The sequence below is a fragment of the Amblyomma maculatum genome, chromosome 5 (assembly GCF_055883805.1).
Source record: "Amblyomma maculatum isolate TAMU_Amacu chromosome 5, ASM5588380v1, whole genome shotgun sequence".
NCBI classification, from domain to species: domain Eukaryota; kingdom Metazoa; phylum Arthropoda; class Arachnida; order Ixodida; family Ixodidae; genus Amblyomma; species Amblyomma maculatum.
Genome location: NC_139348.1, coordinates 12,473,006 through 12,496,294, shown reverse-complemented (window position 1 = coordinate 12,496,294; position 23,289 = coordinate 12,473,006). Strand labels below are relative to the sequence as shown.

General features: G+C 43.7%; 1 protein-coding gene and 1 long non-coding RNA gene across 4 annotated transcripts in view; one reads left to right on the top strand and one right to left on the bottom strand.

The window, feature by feature from the left end:
* LOC146187761 (uncharacterized) overlaps nucleotides 1-22,054 on the bottom strand; it is a 40,915-nt gene extending 18,861 nt beyond the window's left edge. The window contains exons 1-2 of one of the 2 annotated variants that reach the window (XM_084603525.1): nucleotides 21,623-22,054; nucleotides 20,434-20,775 (exon numbers count right to left, since the gene is read on the bottom strand). In XM_084603525.1, coding sequence (XP_084459651.1) covers nucleotides 20,611-20,775; nucleotides 21,623-21,952 — 495 coding nt within the window. In that variant the 5' untranslated portion in view covers nucleotides 21,953-22,054 and the 3' untranslated portion in view covers nucleotides 20,434-20,610. Of the gene's footprint in view, nucleotides 1-20,433; nucleotides 20,776-21,622 lie in introns of those variants that run through there. The other variant, XM_084603526.1, reaches the window with a different exon arrangement.
* LOC146187762 (uncharacterized) lies at nucleotides 2,367-16,005 on the top strand. Of its 2 annotated transcripts, XR_014707435.1 has the most exons (5): nucleotides 2,367-2,785; nucleotides 3,876-3,964; nucleotides 4,673-4,728; nucleotides 8,467-8,558; nucleotides 15,847-16,005. It is a non-coding gene; the product is annotated as an uncharacterized LOC146187762 (long non-coding RNA). The 2 variants fall into 2 exon arrangements; XR_014707436.1 differs by lacking the exon at nucleotides 3,876-3,964.
* Nucleotides 22,055-23,289: the final 1,235 nt, after the last annotated feature.

Here is a 23,289-nt window from a genome sequence, read left to right as displayed (position 1 = left end):
TGGGTTTCGGGAACCATTGCCGGTATAAGGACATGGCTAGGGGTAGTTTATTTAGGAACAGGACATCAATGCAGGCAAGAAAACAGGGATCTTGTTGAATGTCTCAGTGACGATATAAGCCAGTTTGGAAACGGGGCCAATATTATTCTGCTGTGAACGGCCACATCGTCGATCTGGATGGATACACGGATTGTAACGGGAAGCTAATGCTAGATTTCTGCGAGCGACACGATCTAGTTATAGTAAATAGAGAAACAAAATGTGAAGGCCAAATCACGTGGGAATTCCGCAACAGGCAGACGACCATTGACTATTGTCTAATGTCGCGGGAAATTTATAGCAAGGTAACAAAAATGGAAATAGACGAAGAAGGGGAGTGTAGTCTGGGAAGTGATCATAAACGTATTAGTCTGCAGATGGGGCCCTTGATGAAAAGAGAAATGGAATTTAGACAAAGCGTAAACGCAAAATTAAACGACGATCAAATAGCGCAGATAGCAGCAGACATAGAGGAAGCAATAGAGAAAAGCCCCATGGAAGACTGGGATTATGAACAGGTAGAACTACTCATAAAGAGTAAAATTCAGGAGGTTGAAGTAGCAAACCGCTGGAATGGAAAGAGGAAGCCACGGAGCTGGTGGAATAAGGAAATCAGGGAAGCTATTGAACAACGACGGGCTGCTTCAAGGGAACACCGAATGGCAAAGAAAGCACAGGCTTCTCAGGAGGAAATCGTCCAAAAATGGCAATCATATCGACAAAAGAAACTTCAAGTGCAGGCCCTCGTCCAAAGTAAAATAAGACAGTCCACCGATCGCTGGATGGCTGATGTACACGATGCCTCTAGAGGCGGAGCAAGAAAATTCTGGAACCATATAAGCTGGCTAGGGAAGAAGAATCAAAGAAAGCAAGATCGGATTCAAGATAACGAGGGAAATTGTTTAAAAGGAGACAACGCAGTGAACTACATTAGATCAGTTATAGCCGAGTCATTTAAGAACGACGATAGGGCAATCTCCGCAAATCAGGAAGCAACACAAGGTAGCAGAATACAAAGCACCTTAGAACTGACCAATCTAAACTGGAAAAAGGCAGAAAAAAATATTCCTAAAAACACATCTACAGGAATAGATGGAATTCCGATCAAGCTGATTAATGAACTCGGTCCAAAAAGTAAGGAAAGGTTGTTAAAAGCTTAGGAAACAGTCATATCGAATAAGCAAATTCCGGACAGCTGGCGGCAGAGTAAAATGAATTTGATTTATAAAGGGAAAGGAGAAAGGATGCACATAAAATCCTACAGGCCGATTACCATAACATCTGTAATGTACAAGTTAGCCATGCAGGCGGTGAAATTAAAGGTGCAAGCATGGGTTGAAAGTAACAAGATACTCGGAGAACTTCAGAACGGCTTTAAAAATGGTAGGCGCTTAGATGATTGCCTGTTCGTGCTTACCCAATGCATCGAAATATCTAGAGTGGAAAATAAACCTTTGTATTTGGCCTTCCTGGACATAAACGGGGCGTACGACAACGTAAGCAGGGAACTCCTGTGGAACATATTAAAAGAAGAAGGTAGCGGTTATGAGATAATAGAGTTCCTACAGGAAATATACCGGGATAACAAAGTAGAAATTACGTGGGAAGGGATAAGAAGTACGGAGGATGTCAAAGTATGCAAAGGATTAAGACAAGGCTGTCCTCAATCACCGGTGCTGTTCATGCTTTATTTGATAAACCTGGAACGGAGGATACAAGACAGTAACCTAGGTTTTAACCTGTCATACAGTTTAGGTGGAAAGGCGGTAGAGCAGCGCCTCCCCGGTTTGATGTATGCAGACGATATTGTGCTGCTATTACAGGCACTTTTAGGCATGATGTGCAAAACGCGGTCATCCAGCTTACTCGGGTTAGGCTGAGAACTGCGATTCAAGTTCGCACAAAGCGGCTAAAACGAATCGGAACAAGTTAATACACACAAAGCCTTACAGGCACATTTAGCATGATGGGCAAAACGCGGTCATCAAGCTTGCGCGGGTTAGGCTCAGAACTTCGATTCAAGTTTGCACATAGCAGAACGATGCGCAGCATCGTCTGCTCTGGGCCAAGCGGAGCGTACGCCATGCTGCACTTTATCTGCACCTCTTCTGGAGCGAGTGCACAGTGAGCGAGAACTCGTGCAGACTAGCCCTGCACCTTGACAAAACGAGGAGAGAAGTGCAGACGGCGCGCGCGGCACTGGCAAAACAAGGACGGCGGTGCTGCACTACTTCAACTAGTGCAGAGCCAAATCGAAGGGACCTAAATATAAAAAAAGTTGCTTGTATTATGGCCTCCGTGATCACCAAACGCGCGCGTTTAAAGATGTTTGTGAAAAAAAAAATAAATGAGGAAAAAGATTGGTAACAAGGGCTAGATTTGGGGCTAAATGGTGTGTTACTACTAAAACAAGAGAAAGAAACATTATTTACTCCTTATAGGTGGCGGGTGCGACACACGTGCGATTAGGCCATTTTGGGATCCATTGGTGACATGTGACATCTTGTTCTGTACTTGTACAAGTTCGCGCTGTTCCGATTTCCCGATGAATCTTTTGCTGTACAGTATGTTAATGTAATTCAGGGGCACGACGCAGTCGTCAAACGTAACTCAAAAACCTTGCCGACGTTTAGCGGCCCTTCAACAGAAGGTCAATTGGGTAAACGTTGCCCGGCCCGAGAGGATAAAAAACGGCGGGCAACTGGCTCATCAAAGCTGCTCGTCGCGCAAGCTGTCAAGTTCAGCCGTAAGTATACAGACTATTATTGTATTTTTTGCAGATGTAGAACTGGCGCCCTTGCATTGAGCCAGATAGCGCTGCTATTTCGCTGTGGCGGTATGCATGCATGTTTATCAAGAAGGAGGAATAGACTTCGCGTATCTCCGCCACCTGCGTCTGGCGCTTCGCCTCGGATGCTGGCTGGTGTGCGTTGTTCTTCGGCCAGGTTGATCGCGCCCAGCTGGGTCTCAGGGTCAGAGCTGTGCAGGGTCTCCCAAGTTCTTTGGTTATTTATATTTACGGCCCTCATTGGGGAGAAGGGGCATGCACGTAGTGCTCAACATGTCGACAGTGCAGTAATTTTTTTTCCCAACGTTGGTATTAAGGGAGAAAAAATACGATGTCAAGCCACAGAAATACTTTTGGCACATATCGCAGTGTCCGGATTTTGCAATAACGTAAACAAGTGGAGCCATGGTTAAAATACTTTGTGCTTGTTTCTGTACTCTGAAGGGACGGAAGAGGAAAAGTTTTTCTACCAAAAACCGGCGTTATTGGGTTTTTCAGATGCCGTAATTTTTTTACCGGCGAATGTTTATCAATGTTTTTGGGTTAGAACCGGAAAGTACATTGCCTGCTTGTGCCGTCTGATTTTTGTTTTTTTTAACGATATTTACTGCCTAAGGGCATCAGTAGGGTATGAGATGAAGAATGAAGAAATGATTAAATTAATGGAAAAAGGTTGGGTGATTTTATAAGTCAAGGAGTCCCTGCGTCCAGGTGATATACGTGGCAGGATTGTTTGCTGGTAGGCTAGCTTTCGCCAAGTGCCGGGATTCGTGTCAATTTCAGTGCTGGGCAGTCCCACAGCAAGTCGGCTTCAACATTTTTGTTCTTGCATATCGGACACCGTGGGTGGGGATATAAGTGTCCCCGCCCAGGGTGTTCGATATGTAAAAACAAAAATGAACATAGTCATTGCTTTTTCAGAGCAAGAGCTCAATTTTGAACTGTGGCATTTGTATGTTAAAGCAAGTGATGTCATTCACAAGCCATAATATAGAGTGAAGCAAAGACTGGTATGAGAGTGTCTACTAATAGCTTTTCTTCTTCCTAGCTGTGCGCAGCAATCTGGAAAAATTACTGAATGCAATGCTAGAGGAAGAGGAGGGATAGGGTGATGCCCATCAACTGAAGACCAGCAAGGTTTCGGTCTTCTGTACCTTCCATTCGTGTGTTATAGGCCATAATGAGAAAATGTTTTGTATTGCTTTTTAGATTTCTGTAAAAATGTATTGTTTTCCTTTTTTGACAACAGCATAAAATGCTTACGTTTGCAATCTAATCCCTGAGACAGAGTCAGAAATTAAATAGATCTGCAGGCCATTAACATATGTTTTAAGATCATCATGTAGTAACTTTCTTATTCGAGTTAGCAGTGTGCAGCAGAAGCCTGTTTGAGCCAGAAATCCTGCACAGGGTGGTCGTGAACCCCATGTGTATCTGCCAGCTCCACAGCATCTTGGAGCTGGTAGATTGTCAAATTATTTAGCAGAAAGCTTTTTATGTTATTCAGTAAGTCTGGCACACCAATTTCAGCGAGTTTAATATGCAGTACATCGGCAAAAGAAATTATTTTTGTGAGCTTTAATGGGCAGCTTGGTGGCATCACCTGTTGCCTTAGTTTTGATGCTAAGCTTTCACTATTCTCTTAAGTACCACAGCTTGCTATTGAAAATAATGTTCAAATTGCATTATTCATTATACCAATAGTCTCTTACATTCCTCCAGGCCTCTTATTGATGAATGACTGCTGCTTGTTAAAAGCTAGGAATCAGTTCTAAATTGTTTGTGTTTAAGCAGTTAAACCTCATTTTTGAAAAAAAATTCTGGTGTTTCTTTTTTGTATAATAGAAGCCAGGAAAACAAAAATGGGGAGACAGCATCTTAGGCTGGAATTAGATCAAAAGGTAAGCAACTACATGTTTTTGGCTACGTTGAAGTAGTTAGTAGGCTTATCTATGCATAACTCATATTGAATAAAAAATTGTCATTGGCAATTTAAATACACTTTTGCGATATTCTGATCCTCCACATAAATAAGAGTTAAATTCAGTAAAAAATTTTTCATATTGTGTCTACTGGAGAAAGGAATGGCTTGTTTGCAATTTTAATGGCCTGCGAATGCAGATATTATGCATGTAGTGATCACACAGCCTCAGCTCTCTGTGTTAATTTCTACAGTTCATGTTACAGCTAGTGATCATTTTTGTAAATAGGAAAGGATTTTCACTGTACAATTGAGTGTCACAATTAAAGGCCTGTGATTAATCATTACATGGCACTCTCTGGCACGTTAAATGATTGGCATGGTGCATGTGCAGAATTAGACATATGATGAGGAATGTTTTTCAATGCCTGTCCCAGTCTCATCTGCCATCACTGCAAATTTGTGACTGCCTGCAACTCAGTATTGATTTCAAAGCTCTGGCTTGACTTAGAAAGGGGTCCATTCACAGCTGGTTCATTTATTGCTGTCTTGAAGCCGGTTAAGCATTGGAGGGCCTGTCTAAGAGTGCACTGTCTTAGCTCAGCGAAACTGACAATGAACACGCAGCGCAGTGCTAATACAGTGGAACCCCACTATAGTAAACTTGGATATAGTAAAATGAAACTGAAGTCCCAGTTCCTCTTCCATAAGCGACATCTTTTGCCTAAATGGTAAAAACATTTTTGGTAACAATCAGTTGTCGTAAAGTGCACCTGGCCACGGGGATGTACTTCCCTTGAAATTACATCACTGCACACGCACTACTTAGAATCGAAGGGCAGATATAAAAAAAACAAACAAAAAAAATGCAAAATTGCTTTTTTTAATGGCTTTACCATCAGGCTCACCAACACTAAGGAGCCAACTTTACATAAGCCTTAGAACCGTGAAGGAAAGAATACAGTGCATAGGATAAAAAAGTAAAGTTGGCTATGAATATGGAAGGAAGGTGGTGCAGTTCACTCAGAAGTAAAAGAGAGGAAAAGCGTAGCAAGAAGTAGGGAAATAAATAAATTTCCGAGCTGCAAGGCGAAACACAAGGTAGTGATGGCAAAAAATGTAGGCGCGGGCATGTTCAGTTTTGCTGTGCTTGACTGTCGCATACATTTCTCATCTGTTGCCTTTTAAGTGCCCTAAACAGTGGAACGCAATGCCGTGTACATTCAAGGCTTTGGTTTTCACATGAAATCACTCAGTTGAACAAGAATAGAGTAGAATGTTGAGCTAGTTGGTGTAACATCTTGGAAGAAGGCAGCAGAGCAGAGGAACAAAACCAAAGAAGCGCACACAGACACAAGGACAACGCTGCACTGACAACTATATTGATCTGAACCCGCGCATCTTTTCTCCCTTCACTTTACCTCTGCAGCTAACTTATTCCTTATCTTTAACATCCTGCCAACAAGCGTAATCTAATTCCTTTTTCAACAGTACCATTGAAGGCGTGGTAACACATTGGTCTTCCGAGTTCCTGATTGCATGTGCTTTGAAAATTTCCCTTGTTAACCTGTCTTTATTCCTTCTCAAAACCTTCCCATTGTGAAGGTCAGCTGGACATTTTTGGTCTTTGCAAATACAAATAAAGCAGCCTTTGCAGTGCACTGGGAGGTTGATGTCTGACTTCTCCGATATTGCTGCAGTGTGCTCTCTAATTTTGTTATTAATGAATCTTCCTGTTTGTCCAATGTATTACATGATGTAGCTTTTTTTTTTTTTTTTTAGCGCAAACAATGACAGACAAGAAAGGCGAGACGTTTGCGCTAAAAAAAAAACCTACATCAAGATGAACTACCAACTCGCCCAGCAGGAAGTTTTAATCAATGTATTGCTTCCCACAATGTAAGGGAATCTGGTAAACAATCCCCTGGATACAATCGGAGTACCTTGTCCGGTGCACAGTTTGGCATCTAGACTTAAACTCCTGGTTATTCACTCGACCAAACATGCCTTTGGCTCTGTTTTATGTCGCAGGGAACAATCCGGATGCCATGTCTGTGTCCAATCTTCATCAAATTATGGGTCAATCCATGGTACCACTGACCACTTATTTCTTTGTTTAAAGAAATAATGTAAAGGGCATCCTCGGAAAAAGGAGCCGTCCAAGCTTACTTTGCGTGCGCCTTTACTGCTGATTCTGATCACATGTCGGTGGCAGCACTTTGCAAAGTGTCGAGGCCACGTGCTCCTGTGTTCTTATATTGCTTCTAGCTGTGCTATGTCGCCGCATACTTACATGCCAAAGTTATTGGCACGAGCGCAAGACTCCCTGTCTTATTTGCGTGATAGAAAAAGTTATGCGTTCACATAACCTTTACTGTGTCTCATCATCATTTTCTATCCCTTAAAGGCCCCAAGTGGGGTATTACATTGAGGGGGGGGGGGGGGGGGAATCGATAACATATGTATCAACGGTCAGTAAATGAAAAACGAGAACAGGCACTACAATGCAGTAATACAACAGCAATTCAAGAATACCATAAATTGTACCTGAGCGCAATTCAAAAACTCCTAAAACAGACTATGGGCAGTATAAGAGCAAAAACAAATGCAACATAACTCGAAAGAATAAAAATTGCACAGAAAGGAAACCATTGTAGTTGTTCGTTTAGATGGGCAGCAAGTATAGTCGTAAATTTAAATGTCATGCTTGGAGGCTATTGATTCGGGTAATTTATTCTATGCTGCAATTGGTCTAGGAAAAACGGACCTGTTGAAAGCATCAGTGTGACCATGAAGATGCTGAACGCTCATTGAATTATAATGGCAACGAGAAGTGCGTAGTGGCGACTCTAAGAGCAAGTTTGGTCAATGAGGACAAAGTTGTGCAATTTTCTGTCGGAATTTCCAGTGGGTGAAGGTTAAGGGAGGCTTTGATACCAGTTATGTAATCCAAATAATGTGCGCTAAAATGTTGTTATCTGAGCACTGTTGCGATACAGTGCTTGTCGTTCAGACTTGGCACTGTATGCGACTACTTTTTTAGAGTACAAACATTTTCGTTGAATTGGGAACCAGAAATCTTGCATCTAGAAAGAAAAGTGCAAATTTTCTAGGGCTCACTCATTCAGAATGCACCTTGAATATTTTAATCTGAGTGCTCGCTTTGTCTGTTTCATCTGAGGCAGTTGAGACCATTGCGCATTATTTTCAGCAAGTGAGTCCATTTAACCGAGCAGCTGGTGGGTGTGTATGTAGGCACACCTTCTTCCTTTAGGTATTGCTTTATGTACACTGGAATATGGACACTGCCTCCTTGCATTCCAATCTTATAGTTGGTGCTGTGCAGTGGTAGCTCATATGTCTGTTGGTTGTACAATACATAGCTGCCTTTTGTGGTGCCACCTCAAGAACGATTTCTAAACTCTGCAAGTGATACCTTTTTAATTATGTCTGCAGACCTTGTGCAGGAGCAAACGAAAAAATAAATAAATAAAAGGTTATTTTCTAAGGCCCAGACAAAGGCAAATAAGTTTTACTCAGTAGCATTGTTGGTTGCTGCACGACATAGTGCAGATGATTTCTAGCTGAGTAGCATCTTTGTGTTGCTCTGTGCTGTCGGTAGCTAAATAAGTTTGGGAAATTTAAACTTCACCCATCTGAAGCTCTGATGCGCAGTGTTGCTCATGTTTTCTTTCTGTAATGTTCTGTTGTTTTATAGAGTTGCCAGAACTTGTTGACGTCTTCAATACTTCTGGGATGGCTGGTGCAGCAGCAGGAAATACTGGAGGTGCTGAGTGTTTTGGCCGTCCTGTAAGTGTTGATCAACTGTTGCAATGAAAATTAAGTTAACCTGTAGCCCTTTATAAGAGGCACCTATTCTGGATTATTTTTTTATACCTGTTGCTAAGCATGATTCTCTCTGAAAGTACTGTGTGTCAAGTTGGGCAGTGTAAATGCCTCATTGGGGCACTGAAAGTTGACCTGTCAGAGCTGCACAGTCTAAGCAGTTAGAAATCTAATTGTCCCAGATACACCTTGAGTTTTACTATGAACAGAGGAGTTTAACATCAAGTCTAAACAAAGTTTGTTGCGCTGTTGGGACCATGAAGGTGGCACATCTATTAGATCAAAGTAGGGAATTCGCTTGTAGGATGAAAGAGCACTGAACAAGTGTAGAGGGGGAGCCTCAGTTAGCAAGCCGAGCCAACATTTCGACAAGGGGACTTGTCTTCGTCTGGGCAGCACAATTACTGGTGGAGGTTTTAAATACGCTTTTGCTTCCGAAGAAGAAAAGCCGGGGGGGGGGGGGGGGGGGGAAGAAGCAGGGCGAGAAGTGAAAGAATGTTTCCTTGGGTATGAATTTCTATGAGCATGGAACCAGTGCCTCCATCACATGAAAAAAAAAAAAAAAGAAAAGCAGCAGCAGCAAGAAAATCTAATATGCGAAGTAGACGATTGTCAGCACCGAAAGCAGGTTCGATGCTGACACGTGTTTCTTGAAAGGGGACAGGTAGAAGATGGTTTACCCGTTATGAAGGAGCACTGAACAAGTGTAAAAGGGGTACGCCTCAGTTCACAGGTCGAGCCAACGTTTCGACAAGTGGACTTGTTTTCGTCTGGGCAAAGTGATTATCACTGGCAGGGGTTTAAATACGCTTTTGCTTCCGAAGAAGAAAAGTTTAGGAGGGAAAAGTGGGTGAGAAGAAAGTAGGTGAAGGAGTGTGGAGGGGAGGATGGGTGAGAAGGAAGTAGGTCATGCAGTGAAAAAATAAATAAATCTTCAGTATGTATTTCTCAGCTTGGAACCAGGGATCTTGTGGCCTGCAAAAGAAGTAAAAGCAGCATACCAGGAAAAACTACAATACCGGGAAGATGATTTGTCACCACTTAAGAGGGTTTGGTGCAGATACACCTTACAAAGAGACAGGCTTTGCAAAGGGCCCTGATAAGGAATATATCTAAGGGGGTCAATTCTTAAAACTTTCTGCAAAGCTGGTGGTGGTGGTGGCGGGGGGCGGGGGGGGGGGGGGGGGAGGGGGAGGTGTGTACAAAGTCACAGGATAATAACCGCACAGTGAACCACAAATGACATGCAAAAAAAAAAAAAAAAAGGTTTGAGGACAAACTCAAGCAACAAGTGATAAGGGGGAAATGTGTTTGGAGAAACATGTACAGCTTATGCTATTGCAGAAGGGAATAGAGTGTACATGCGTTGTGAATAAACTGTACAATTAACGCTATGTAGGATTGTTTCCCCGAATAGTTATGTTGCATAGGGAATATACTTAAGGGATTTTCTTAAGTGGTGACTAATCATCTACCCGGTATTGTAGTTCTTCCTGGTATGCTGCTTTTACTTCTTTTACTGGCCACAGGATCCCTGGTTCCAGGCTGAGAAATACATACTGAAGATGTTTTTTTTTTCTTCACTCCATGACCTACTTTCTTCTCATCTTCTCACCCATCCTCCCCTCCCCACTCCTTCACCTGCTTTATTCCCACCCATTTTCACCTCCACAGCTTTTCTTCTTTGGAAGCAAAAGCGTATTTAAACCCCTGCCACTGATGATCGCTTTGCCCAGACGAAGACAAGTCCACTTGTCGAAACGTTGGCTCGACCTGCAAACTGAGATGTACCCCTTTTACATTTTAGGAAACGTAGCGCAAAGAAGACAAGGACAACTGCAAACTCACCAACTCACCCAATTCAGCATTCTTGTACCCCTTTTACCCTTATTCAGTGCTCCTTCATACATTGAAAGGGACAAGCATTCCAAAGGGACCTGATGAGCAATGCAGCTGCATGGGAACAGCTATCAAGAGGTTTTGGAAAGGGGAGAGAAGGACAAAAAAAAATCAAAATAACAACAAATTAGAGTATACTATACCTGCCAAGCATGGCATTATCTGAAACAATTCAAGAGGGAACCAAAGTAAGAAGTAATGAGAAACAAACATGTTTGAAAAAACAATTGGAGCTTATGCTTTTACAGGAGGGGGGGCGGGGATCCAAAGTATGCACATGTGCTATGAATAAACTGTACTATTTACACTTTATGAGATTGTTTGCATGACTAGTTGTGGCAGAGAGGAAATATATTTAAGGAATACTAATGCTTCTTTCAAGATATTGTTGCAAGATAACGACAACTAAGTGTTTCCTTCACTTGCCTCGTGGAAGGGACAAGGAGATACAGTTGAATCCCGCCACAACGAATACCGCCACAACGAAATTTCCGCGACAACGAATAATTTTTTATTTTCCGCGAGTATCCTATAAGAATTAATGGCCTAAATTTCTCTGCACAACGAACCATTTTTGCAGAGCGTTTCCGCTTCAACGAAATTTTCGCGTTCAAAATCGAAACCGAAACTAGTTTTATTGGCGAGAAGTCCAAGTCAAATCCAAAGCCACATTAAGCATGAAATCACGTGATTGCAGTTCCGCCATTTTGGCTTTGTGTCGTGGTCGCGTTGTTCACTCGCTGCCTTTCTCTTCGACAACGACGAGTTTTCATCCGCAGGACACGATGGCAACGCAAGTGAAAAAACGCAAAACTCTTTCCCTTGAGCAAAAAGCTCAAATAATCGCCCAAGCAGAAAGCGGAAGGAAGAAAGCGGCAATTGCTGAAGACTTCGGAATTCCTGCAAGTTCGCTGTCAACGATTCTAGGCAATAAGGACAGCGTGAGAATGGCACTTGCTTCAGGCACATCCTCGAAGCACAAAAAGGTGACGCGGCCCCTCCATGAAGAGTTGGACAAAGCAGTGTATGCGTGGTTTGTGGGAATTTCGTTGCTGTCCGAGACGACGATGTTGCAATGGGTTTGCTGACCGAGTGCGAAAATCGCGTGACGGCGTTGCTCGCCGTGAAGCGTAAGCAAACCAAGCTTACAGATTTTTGGCATTAAACGCCTTTGCTGCTGCTTGGGCAATTCTTTCTGCGTTTCACGTCAAATTTTTGCGATAACGAAGTTCCGCGAGAACGAATTTTTTTTCGTGCACCGTGAATTTCGTTATAGCGGGATTCAACTGTAACAAAGTGGGCCTGGTTCCATGTTGCTGCTCGCGGCTATGCTAGTTGAGGCTGTTGTAAATATACTGTAAATACATAGAGATTTCACGTAACAATATTTGCTCCTGTTGGTTCCAATGTTCTAAATTTATGGATCAGATATGCCACCCTATATTTTGTGTCCTTTGAAGATTTAAAGCCCAACATGGAGAATAAATAAATAAATTTCAACAACCTTACGGCCCATCTGATTGAAATGCTGGGAAACTGCCTTTGGGAGGGCTTTGCCTGTGTCTGCCCGATGTTCATTTACCCTTCTGTTCATTGATTGCCCTGTCTCTTTCGGACAAGTTCAGAGCCATAATTGAAAACCTGCTTGAAAAGCCATGCCCTTTGCTGACTGCAAATATCGCTCTGTAGGATGAGCAAATGAATGCGCTTCCTCGACTGCCATGGGCAAGGCACTGAAGCGTGGGGTGCAGCACAGATGTCCGCACAGCTTGTCCGCACCTCCAGTTCCCCCAATTTACTGCATGTAACACACTGCTCCCCTGCAAGTTCACCGTCGTCTGGGGAAGCCATCGCGCAGGGCGAGCCACGAAACTTTCGCTTACCAGTGACGACTTGAAATGTGCCCATGCCACAAAAGTGTAATGCGATGATCAATTACAGTACTGGTACCGGCAGCTGATCAGAGTTATCAAAGCTTATGCTACGCCGCACGTTCAGACTATAAGGATGGTCGACTCTGGCAAAAAACAAAACAGATCTGCCGCTCCAAACGGCCTGGAGTAGAAGTTGCAGTGAAGGCATGTTCGCGAATGTGGCAGTTAGTCTTATTGTCATATTCACGACTGCACCTTCACTCGAACTTCTACTCCAAGCAGCCCCTGAGGCCCGTTTTTCGTTTCAGAAAACAACCTCCACTCGAATAACTCCCACAGCGCCAGAGAGAACTCGAGTTTTCTCAAGAATCTCTAGTCCGCAATGCCGCTGCCTTGGCGCCACTCCTCGACCACTCCACTTGTAAACACTGAGGACATCACATCGTTTGCTCGCTGTGTGGATTTTGTTGTTTTACAGGTGTGGCCGTGGCCTCTTGCTGCCCGTGCTGAGCTTTTATAACTGTGATCAGCCGCCGGCACCGGTACCAAACTTCACGAAAGTGGATATGACGAGGATGCACCAAACCTTTCTCTAAAGCATTGGCTGAAAGTGACAGTGACCCAGGACATCTGGCACGTTATCGTTTTACAGGTGTGGCCGTGGCCTCTTGCTGCCCGTGCCGAGCTTTTATAACTGTGATCAGCCGCCGGTACCAGTACTGTAATTGATTATCGCATTATGCTCCTGTGGTGTGGGTACATTTGAAGTCGTTGCCGATGAAGTGAACAACTTTTCGGAGCCTACTGAGTGCAGAGTTGAGGCGCGCATTTCAAGGTTAATGGTGAGCTTGAAGGTGGACTCGAGCTGTGGGGGAGGCGCACTCCTTCCATAGCTCGCCCTTTCTGATGAACGGCGGCAAACTTGTTGTGGGGGAACAGCATGTCGCAAGCAGTAAGCTGGGGTGCACCGAAGGCGCGGTGGGGCTGTGCGGACATCTGTGCTGCACCCCACGCATCAATGGCTTGCCTGTCACCTGAGGGTACGTAGTGCGTCTTCGGACGCGTGGCACTGTCGAGGGAGTGCATTGGTGTGCTTGTCCTATGGATGGATATTCGCTGCCAGCGAAGGCATTCTGTTCAAGCACATTTTCAGTTAGGGCTCCGAATTCAGGTGTATGCGCTGAAACGCACTGTGAAGCAGCATGCAGGTTTTCACCGTTTTCCCCCGAGCCCTCTGAAGGCCAAAGCCATGTTCATAGAAAGTGCCGGCTTTTACTTTTTTTTTTTCCAATGTATTTTGATGTCTGTCAAAGCATGGCAATAAAAAAGAAAAGGCAGAGCGGGAAAGGGCGAGAACATCTCACACCAACCGAAGTATTCACACCATTTCTCAAAGCCTATGTCATGTACTGCGTAAACTCTACGTCACCAGCAGCGACTGTTGCCAGGCGCAAAAGCATTTTTGGTCGTTTTTCACAGCCACCCTTTTCATCTAGCCCGCAAAGCAAGTTCCACTATGCTCTTAACATCCAGCTTGCTTGCGAAGGTTGTTTAGAAGACTCAACATGAAAAACTAAGCGTGCTACTTTAGCACACAGTTTTCGGGCCAAAATTACGCCTTAATTTCATCCCCATACGCCATTTGCGCTGCTTCGAGTGGAGAGAGAACTTGTCAGAGAAAATGCCGAGTTGGATTCATGAATCCAAATTGGCCCTGAAGTGGAGGAGTGGCTGTTTTCTCCACTCCAAGCACTGGTGGTAGAGCATCGAGTCGAGGCACGTTTACAATATGGGCGCTAGTTGGCATTCATGTGAGAAAACCATTGAGAACTTACAGTACAAGAATCAAACTGAACTTGGTGGTCTATATTGCTGAGACTTTCAGTTTGCACATCCCATTCCTATTATACCTGCAATGCAGTTGCAGGCTTTCAGGCACCGTTAAAACATTCACAGCGCCACTTGGTTTCGCATTCAGTGGGAGTACCCATTTCATGGCAGTTGTATCAACACATGAAGCTCATGATAATTTTTGATGGCAATGTTTGTACCTCCAGCCGTCAGTCAGGATTTTAATTGAGATGTCCCAAGTTTGGTCAAAAGGTTTTCTGTGGGTAAAATTAATGATAGAGCACCTGTTGGGAGCAGCTTGGCTCCACAGAAAATTTCAACTGTACTGATATTTTGAGGTATGCAATTGTATGTTACCAAAGCTTTACTTGTTTCGTTTGCTGTTTCTTCCAAATTTGCTTGTATTATAGTCACAAATGCATGCATTCAAGATTAAGCGGAAAGGGAAGGGTTCGAGAACTTGGGTTTGGATTTTCTACACCGCTAAAAGATAAACTGTTCATGCAGTGAAGTTCGTAATATAACAGTGTTTTTTTTTATATATAAATGCTGCTGTGTAAAAACAAAATTTCGTTGTAAATTAGGATGGATTAGGGCGGACTTTAAGAAGCGGCAGATGTTTTTTTTTTTTCTTGTTTTTTTGCCAGAGTCGACCGTCCTTGTCGTCTGAACGTGCAAAGTAGCATAAGCTATGGTGGATGCGAATGTTAAGAAGCGGCACATTTATCTTTTTCTTTTTTTTTTGCGAGAGTTGTCCATTTTTGCATTTATAAATCAACGAAAGCATGCGGTCAGCTGTGATCATGACACCGGCTTTTAGAAGGGCAGTACTGGTATATCTAACCTGACCAGATTTGGGCTGCATTTGAGAATTTTATTCACTTATTTTGCATTAATAGGGGCTGCCATATTTGTTACAGCTTACAGTATTTATTATTTTGTTACAGTATTTGATTGTTTTAAATGTTAAAAAGAGGGCTTTAATTTGTGTCTTGTGTTCTTCCTCTTCAGTTCATGCGATGTCAAAATTTCCCCACCTACCTTACTCTATGGTCCAGAGTTTCTTGCGTCACAAATTCTACAATGCAGCGAGTGCATTGAAGAAAGCAAGCAAAGAATCAAACAGGAAGGGTCAGGGTTCGGGCTAGTGGGTAATCTACATGAGGTTCCATAGCGCACATTAAAGAAGGGACAGAACACAAGCGCTCATGTTCGGTCCTTTTCTTGATGCGCGCTATGGAACCTCATGCATAAACAGGAAGTATGTTTCACTTCTCATCCTCTGATAAAAAAAAAAAAAATGCTTCCAAGATTCTAACCCGCACTCCTTTACTCTGAAAAATGGAACTATTATATTCATGTCAGGATCAGATAAAAAAACAGAATGCCCCGTTGTGGTTTCCATTACAGGTTGGTGGCTTTGCCATAATCTACATTTCAAATACGGCGTTTCAGACATTGCGGTTTCCAACTCCAGCTCAGCTTTTTTTTACTTTTGTTTTGTCATCATTCATAACCATGTTAAGAAGGAACAAACCATCTGGTTTCTAAAGCTAGTTCTTGTAGCAGTATATGATTGAATGTTAAAAAGCCTACCTTAATTTGTGTCTTGTTTTCTTCCTTTTCAGTACACGTTGCGTCCAAAGTTTGGAACCTATCCAGATCTGCGGTCCGGACTTTCTACTTGCTTTCGTTTAGCACGAGATCAGTGTTTTGCTACTCTATATAATCGTGTATTGTAGCACTGTTTCTTGAAAATTAAACTCTGTAAATAGATATTGAGTGGCATAGGCGTATTTCCTTTCCATGGACTGTATTGTGATTTAATGATGCGTGATATGGTATGGCAGAAATTGTTTGCTGCGAGTACTATGAAAGACCCCGTAGTGGAGGGCTTTGGAAATTTCGACCACCTGGGGTTCTTTAATGTGCACTGACATTGCACAGCACTCAGGCGCCTTGCTTTCCACCTCCATCAAAAAAGTTGCTGCTGCGGCCGGGATTCGATCCCACATCCTTGGGCACAGAAGTCTTGGATGGATGGAAGGATAGAATATAGGAGCATCCCCTTTGAAACGGGGTGGTAGCAGTAGCTATCATGCTCATTTTTCTCCATATATCTTAATTATTGATTTAGAATAGTTAACTAAACCATCATTCTATTTATTAAATTTTCCTCCTACATTACTAACATTATGTCACTTCTCTGCTTTTAAGCCACCAATCTTCCAGCCGTTTTTTGCTAGTTTCCACCGCCGGTTTATTCACCCGGCCACTGTTATCTCTAAACCCCAGAGCTTCAGGAACAGTGATTGCGCCTGCATCAACTTCCGGATGGATACCATTGCATTCGAGTATAATATGGTCAATTGTTTCACTGGAGTTTCCACATACAGCACATGTGTCATCTCCATTGTTAAACTTCTTTTTGTAGCTGCGTGTTCTAAGGCACCCTGATCTAGCTTCAAAAAGTAGGGCACTGCCTCTTGAGTTATCAAAGAAATCTTCCTTCCTGATCTGCATTTTCCACTTTCGGTATAATTCCACACTCTGTTTCTTTTCCATCGAATTTATCCAATTTTTACCTTCTGTGTTTTTCACCTGTTGCTTCATGCTCTTTATTTCTCCGTCATTGTTACTAGCATACTAGTTAGTTTCCTAGTTCTTTTCCTCCATTGTGAGTCAACGCTTTTTAGGTACAGGTATTTAAATACCTTAGCTGCCCATCTGTTACTGTCCAATTTCCTCAGGCGTTCCTCATATAATATTTTACTCTGAGCTTCCCGTACTTCGAAAGATGCCCAGCCCATATCTCCCTGTACCGCCTCATTTGTAGTTTTGCCGTGGGCACCTAGTGCTAATCGTCCAACGGATCTCTGATTTGTTTCTAATGTCGACTGTACCTCTGATTTTAGGCACAAAACCGCATTTCCGAAAGTAAGTCCGGGCACCATAATTCCTTTCCAAATACCCCTCAATACCTCATACCTATTCAGTTCAGTTTAGTCGTTCAGTCGTGTCCGACTCTTCGTGACCCTATGGACCATGTCACGCCACGCTTTCCGGTCTCTCACTATCTTCCTAACATCACATAACTTTATCTGCAGTGCCTCGAGGATGCCATCTACCCCTTCTCCGGCGACCCTAAACCTTTCCCAACATCAAATCTTTCTCCAGCGACACCTCTCTTCTCATCAGATGACCAAAGTAGCTGAGCTTTAACTTTAAAATTTGACCCTCCAATGAGCAGTCAGGGTTTATCGTCGACAATATCGACTGATTTGATCTTCTGGCAGTCCAAGGAACTCTCAAGAGTCTTCGCCAGCACCACAATTCAAACGCGTCAATTCTTCGGTGGTCAGCCTTTTTCACAGTCCAACTCTCACATCCATACATCACAACTGGAAAGACCATAGCACGAGTTATACGGATCTTGTTTGGCAGACTAATGTCTCTGCTCTTTACTAGGCGGTCAAGGCTAACCATTGCTCTCTACCTATTGTATCCCCACAATGCCTTATGCTTCATTATCCCGGCATTCCTTCGCCCTTTGGCCTTAACTGATTGCTCATGCTTTCCAATGTATGCCAATCCTTCGTTTACCCATACCCCCAAATATTTATATTCTGCTACTCTAGGTATTTCAAGGCCTTGAAATTTAAGACCCTGATCAGTTGAGCCGTTGAAAATCATCAGACCCGACTTAACTGCTCTGAAACTGAAGCCTAGAGCGTCCCCTTCGTCTCCGCAATACTTAACTAGAGTTTGCAAAGACTCTCGGCTAGCAGCACGATATCGTCTGCATACATCAAACCGGGGAGGCGCTGCTCTACCGCCTTTCCACCTAATCTGTATGACAGGTTAAAACCTAGGTTACTGTGTTGTATCCTCCGTTCCAGGTTTATCATATAAAGCATGAACAGCACCGGTGATAGAGGACAGCCTTGTCTTAATCCTTTGCATACTTTGACATCCTCCGTACTCCTTATCCCTTTCCACGTAATTTCTACTTTGTTATCCCGGTATATTTCCTGTTGGAAATATACCGGGATATAGTCTTGCACCCTAACCACAGCACCACCACGGTGGGACATTGCACTCAAATGCTTTAAATAAAGATATAAAGGAAGTTGTGTCACATATATTCAGACTAGGTGGGTAAAATACAGGGACGGAAGTAACGGTAAGTTAGCTTAAGTAACATTGACTTTTGAAAACTGTCAACCAAGGAGCATAAAAAAGGGTCATGACAATGGACACAAATGTCGCATTGAGGTGTTTGTCGGTATTGCCCTTCATTTATGTTTCTCGGTAGCTAGTTTTCAAAATGTCGGACGTATTGTCAGCATTTGGCAGCTATATTTTTGGTGCATTTTTGCTACATTTTTGTAATGCATCAAAAATATAAGCGCATCAAATTTTTCATATATTTTTAGTGAATTCCGAGAATGGTATAAATTATGCTTTTAGTATATTATTAGTATACTTTTCTTGGTTTGGATAATATAGCTGCAACATATTTGTAATGCTCCAAAAAATATGAGCGTATCCTATTTTTCATATATTTTTAATCTATTCTAAGGGTACTTTCTGCCAGCATGAAAAATAGGTCAAGTACATTAGTAATACTTTCAAAGTACATTGTCAGTCTATAGGGGGTATTCACATGACGTCACAGCTGACGTCAGTATGCAGCCGACGCCATCTTTGCGTCCTGTTTTGACTAGTACTAGTACGGGGCGGCAGCTAGGTTAGCTGTTCGTGCGCGTCCGTTTGCTCTGTCACTCTGCCTCATGCCAGCACCGTTGTTATGAAAACTCAATCGGTATCATCAGTGACAGTTCGATTAATCTGCAAAGTGGGCGCGATGCGGACAGAGACCTGTACGAAAGAAAACTTTGGTACCAACCCGTGTGCAGTCGATATGCGTAACAGCACGGTAAGCGTCGGCCTGTGCCCACGGATAAATATGTGCGACATTCTTGAATTCCTTGTCCTACAGACGAGCTTCATCACAAATAACCAACCGCAAGCCTACTGACCACTCGAAGAACGCAACTACGTTACAAGCGGCTGGGTTAAGAGCCGCGGTTGAAGCAGACGAACTCGCTCTTTGTGCAATTACGTGCGTGCCGTCCAACGTTTATACCAACTAAACCGCTGAGTTTTTGTAGCTGATATTCTGCATATAAATGGCGTTTAGTAGCCAGTATCTTTTATACAAAACTTGTTTGGTGTACTTGCCTCAATCGAGCAGAAGAAGTCTGTTGTTTGCATCGTCTGTGGCGGTAAGGAAGAAACCGCTGCCACACGCCACAGCGATGACACCGGTAGCGCCACCTCGTTGCCTTGCGGGCTCGAAATAACTTTTTGCAACAAAACTCTTGAAATAAAGAGCAGTTCTGGCCAAGCTAAACTTGATTTCTTATTAGAGATAAATTTGTTTATAAAGTTTTTCAAACCTTCTGCAAAACAACTCTGCCCGCCTACGTTCCTTCGCTGAATCTGCATGCGGTCTACTTTGATTAGCAGCCGACACAGACGATGCGAACATCCGACTTCTTCTGATCGAATGAGGCAAGTAATGCAACACAATGTTTAGCGAGTCCTCTTTGAAGGATTTTATTGCAACAAAACACGACGAGGAGGTGTTGGCGGCGCGCTGAATGCATGCGCATGACTGCAAGCGATACATTGCCGCGCTGCTCTTTTATCGGGAATGTGTCTTCCGAGTGCGTGAAGAACAGTCGTGCACAGATAGTAACAAGAGCTGGCTGCTAGGGCACATCCGGAAGATTCCAGTCCAGCCCATTTTGACATACATTTCTCACATTCCATGATAATTGTGCGGTTGTGCCGTGCCAGCCATACGTGGCATCGCATCTCGGGGAAGTGTCTCGTTCGGGTGGAGTTGTTCGTGTGTACTTCCGGAACCTTAAAATGCCGAGGTCTTCCGCGCAGCTCTTCAGCTTCAGTTGTTTACACTATGCACGCGTCTATTACAGTCTACGATAGCTCAGTAAATAACATATAGCTGCGGATGCCACTGCTTGTAGAACCGCACGACAGCACTTGATACGTACGTTCGCCCTGTTCGTTCCGTGGACACAAAAATGGCCGACTGCGCCTCAATTACCCACAATGCATAGCGCACAGTGCGTCAGTGAATACCCCCTATAGGTGGAAGATTTTGTGAACCCTGCCAAGCTGAAGAAAGTACATTTTAAGTATGTTAGGAATATACTCAACAGGCAAAAAGCATATTTTAAACATTTTTATATAAAGATATGCAGTGTTGTACTCCTAGTATATTTATAACATATTTGTATGGCATTGGGACAAAAAAATACGAAATTAATACGAAATAAATACAATGCGTTTGAAGTACATTTTTAGTGTGGCTGTTTTTTGCTAACTTGCAGGCTTTTGTCAGCAGTTTCCTTTGAGACGACCTGTGCCTCTGTAACCCTGATTTTTACATTCTCTTCGCATGGCGAAGGGGGTGAAGTGGTAGCTTCTTCTTCAGGAGGTGTGTTCTCGAGCATTTCTGTGAGGACCTGAAAGAATATGAAATATGCACAACACAAATGCCAGCCTACTATGAAGAAATACATAAAAATTCATGAAAACACCGACAAAAGCATTTTATTTCTTTAGTATCAATAACCACAGTGCCTTAGACTACATCCAAAGATTAGGAGCCTCAAGGAATTTACTATCCTGAGACGTGCTCTTCCCTGCACTCTGTTCTTTTGCATTGTGAAAAATGTAGTTGCAAGATTCTGTCCAAGAAAGTCAGATTTATACTGATTAACAGCACAAGAGTCAGTGCAACTTTACTAACGAGCACAGAAAACTACTGCCACTGCACCAATAATGGTGCATTTTGACAGATATATGTTCAGAGGGTGAATAAGAGAGAATACGAAAGTTAAACTCCGACCAAAGGTCTCAGTTTTATGCTGTACAGATATACCCCCGCGTACTACAACGCTGATAGCACGCAATTAAAAAACAAAAAATACTGTCCCACCGCGGTGGCTCAGTGGTTGTTTTGACGAATGTCGTCGAAAGAAAACAGACGGGCTGCCGAGTCGCACCTTATTAACTGGTGGGCCTCGTGCCGCCGACTGGTGGCTGCGGCGCACAGGATATGTTCACACGATCCAGTATGCAGTTATGGCCCTCGGGTGCCGATTGCTAGGACGCTAATTTCGAGGCAGAGGGATTTGGCCCCGCCACAGCAGATGCAAGGCGCCATGTGTAATATCCGATGTATGGAGATTCGGGTATGAGAAATATTTCCCGAGCCACTATGTCCTTCACATAGCTCTAGTCAGTTCGCGGAACGTCGAACCACACAAGCAAACCACGGACAGGCACAAGGGTACCTTAAACACTTACCTCCCGCCGCTTTCTTTTGGCGAAGGCCGCTCTTGGAGGTGGCGAGGCGTTATTGTTGTGCGGGAACACTGACGGAACGACTCCGGGCTTCAGTCGCGCTGATTTAATTGGAATTCCGAGTGGCCGCATCGTTCCCAAGCTCCGATAATAGTCACTGTCACGGGAATGGTTCGAGCACAACACAGTTGATTTCATAGGTACGAAATTTTTCCTCTTCACGTCAGAGACCCACCGCGCTGAAAGTTTCTTGTCCTTTGGAAACGTGTGAAACACCACATCGTCCCTGCCGCAGGTGTTCGCGCAGCCGAATGCTGCGCAGAACGACAACATGATGGCCACTTGTCGCTACACCCACTCCACACAGAACGCTCGAACTAGAAAAAACAAAAGGCACTAGAAAATGATTACGTTGAATCGTCGTTCGCCACGCCAAAGCGCGAGACGCAGCGGAGCAAGCAATGCGGGACAGGCAGGACGGCCGGCCGGCTCGCGAGTCCCCGTGAACGGCGTCACTTCCGCCAGCTCTCCAATTTTGCCATCCTCCAATCCGGCGCTTCCGGAGGCGACGGGGGCGTGTCCGCGCGGGTTTTTAAAAGGCGATTGCTGCTGTTCTAACGGACAGAATCGAGAAAAAATTTACACATATGATTTTCGAGGTCTTTTCTTCCCAACCACAGCATTTCATGCAATTTGATAACCGCTTCAGCTTCCCTTTGAAACCTTGAAAGAGTTTCAAATAGCGATTCCAGCATAGCGCGCTGCTCTAAATGAATACCCAAGCGTGCATGGCGTCTCCAGAGGGACGTAAAGGACTATAGTAAAGGAATTGCAGGGATCGGTTTAAGCACCTGGAATAAGTAGCCTCTTTGTTAAATATCGCACCAATTGCATAGCATGTGAAAATAGCTCCGAAGAGAACCGCGCCCTCCTCTGTACCTCAGTTATCCCGGCGGCCGCTACGCGCGGAGTGGCGAACGTGGCATGGATGGATGGATGGATAGAATATAGGAGCGTCCACTTTGAAACGGGTGGTAGCAGTAGCTATATCATGCTCATTTTTCTCCCTATATCTTAATTATTGCTTTAGATTGGTTAACCAGGTTATCCAGCTTGTCTCTTCGCTCGTTTCGCTGGCGTTTCAATGGGCGCGTCTAGGACGGGCGCTTGTTTTTGACACATAGGGGCGTTCGCCTGCTTGAAACAATTTTTTTTTTTGTTGGAATTATGTACCTCTATATTTCTGCCCATTTTCTAGGTTATAATTCGACTCGGGATTGCATGAATAATTCCTTAATTGATATGCAGCTCTGCTGTTTACGACAAACGCGAGTGAGCGATGCGTAAAGAGCATCCAAAGGAGTGCAAGAGGACTATGGGAGCCTTCACAGCTGCCAACATGTGCAAAGTTCCAGATACTGTCGCGCTGAAAAAAAAAAAAAAAACACGAACAGAGTTACGTTCGCGCACTCCACGATTTGAATTTTTTCTCGCCGTTCATTTTTTTTCCGGTTGATAGCAAAGACACGCAAATGTCCAGATTAATTGCGTTGCGGACAATTGTAGAAGGCTTTTTATGCAACCCAAATGTAAACATGACGCAAGAAATTTAAACAGCGGAACCCGTAGGCGTGCCTTTGCTCGCATTTCTTTTTATTGCCATTACACGT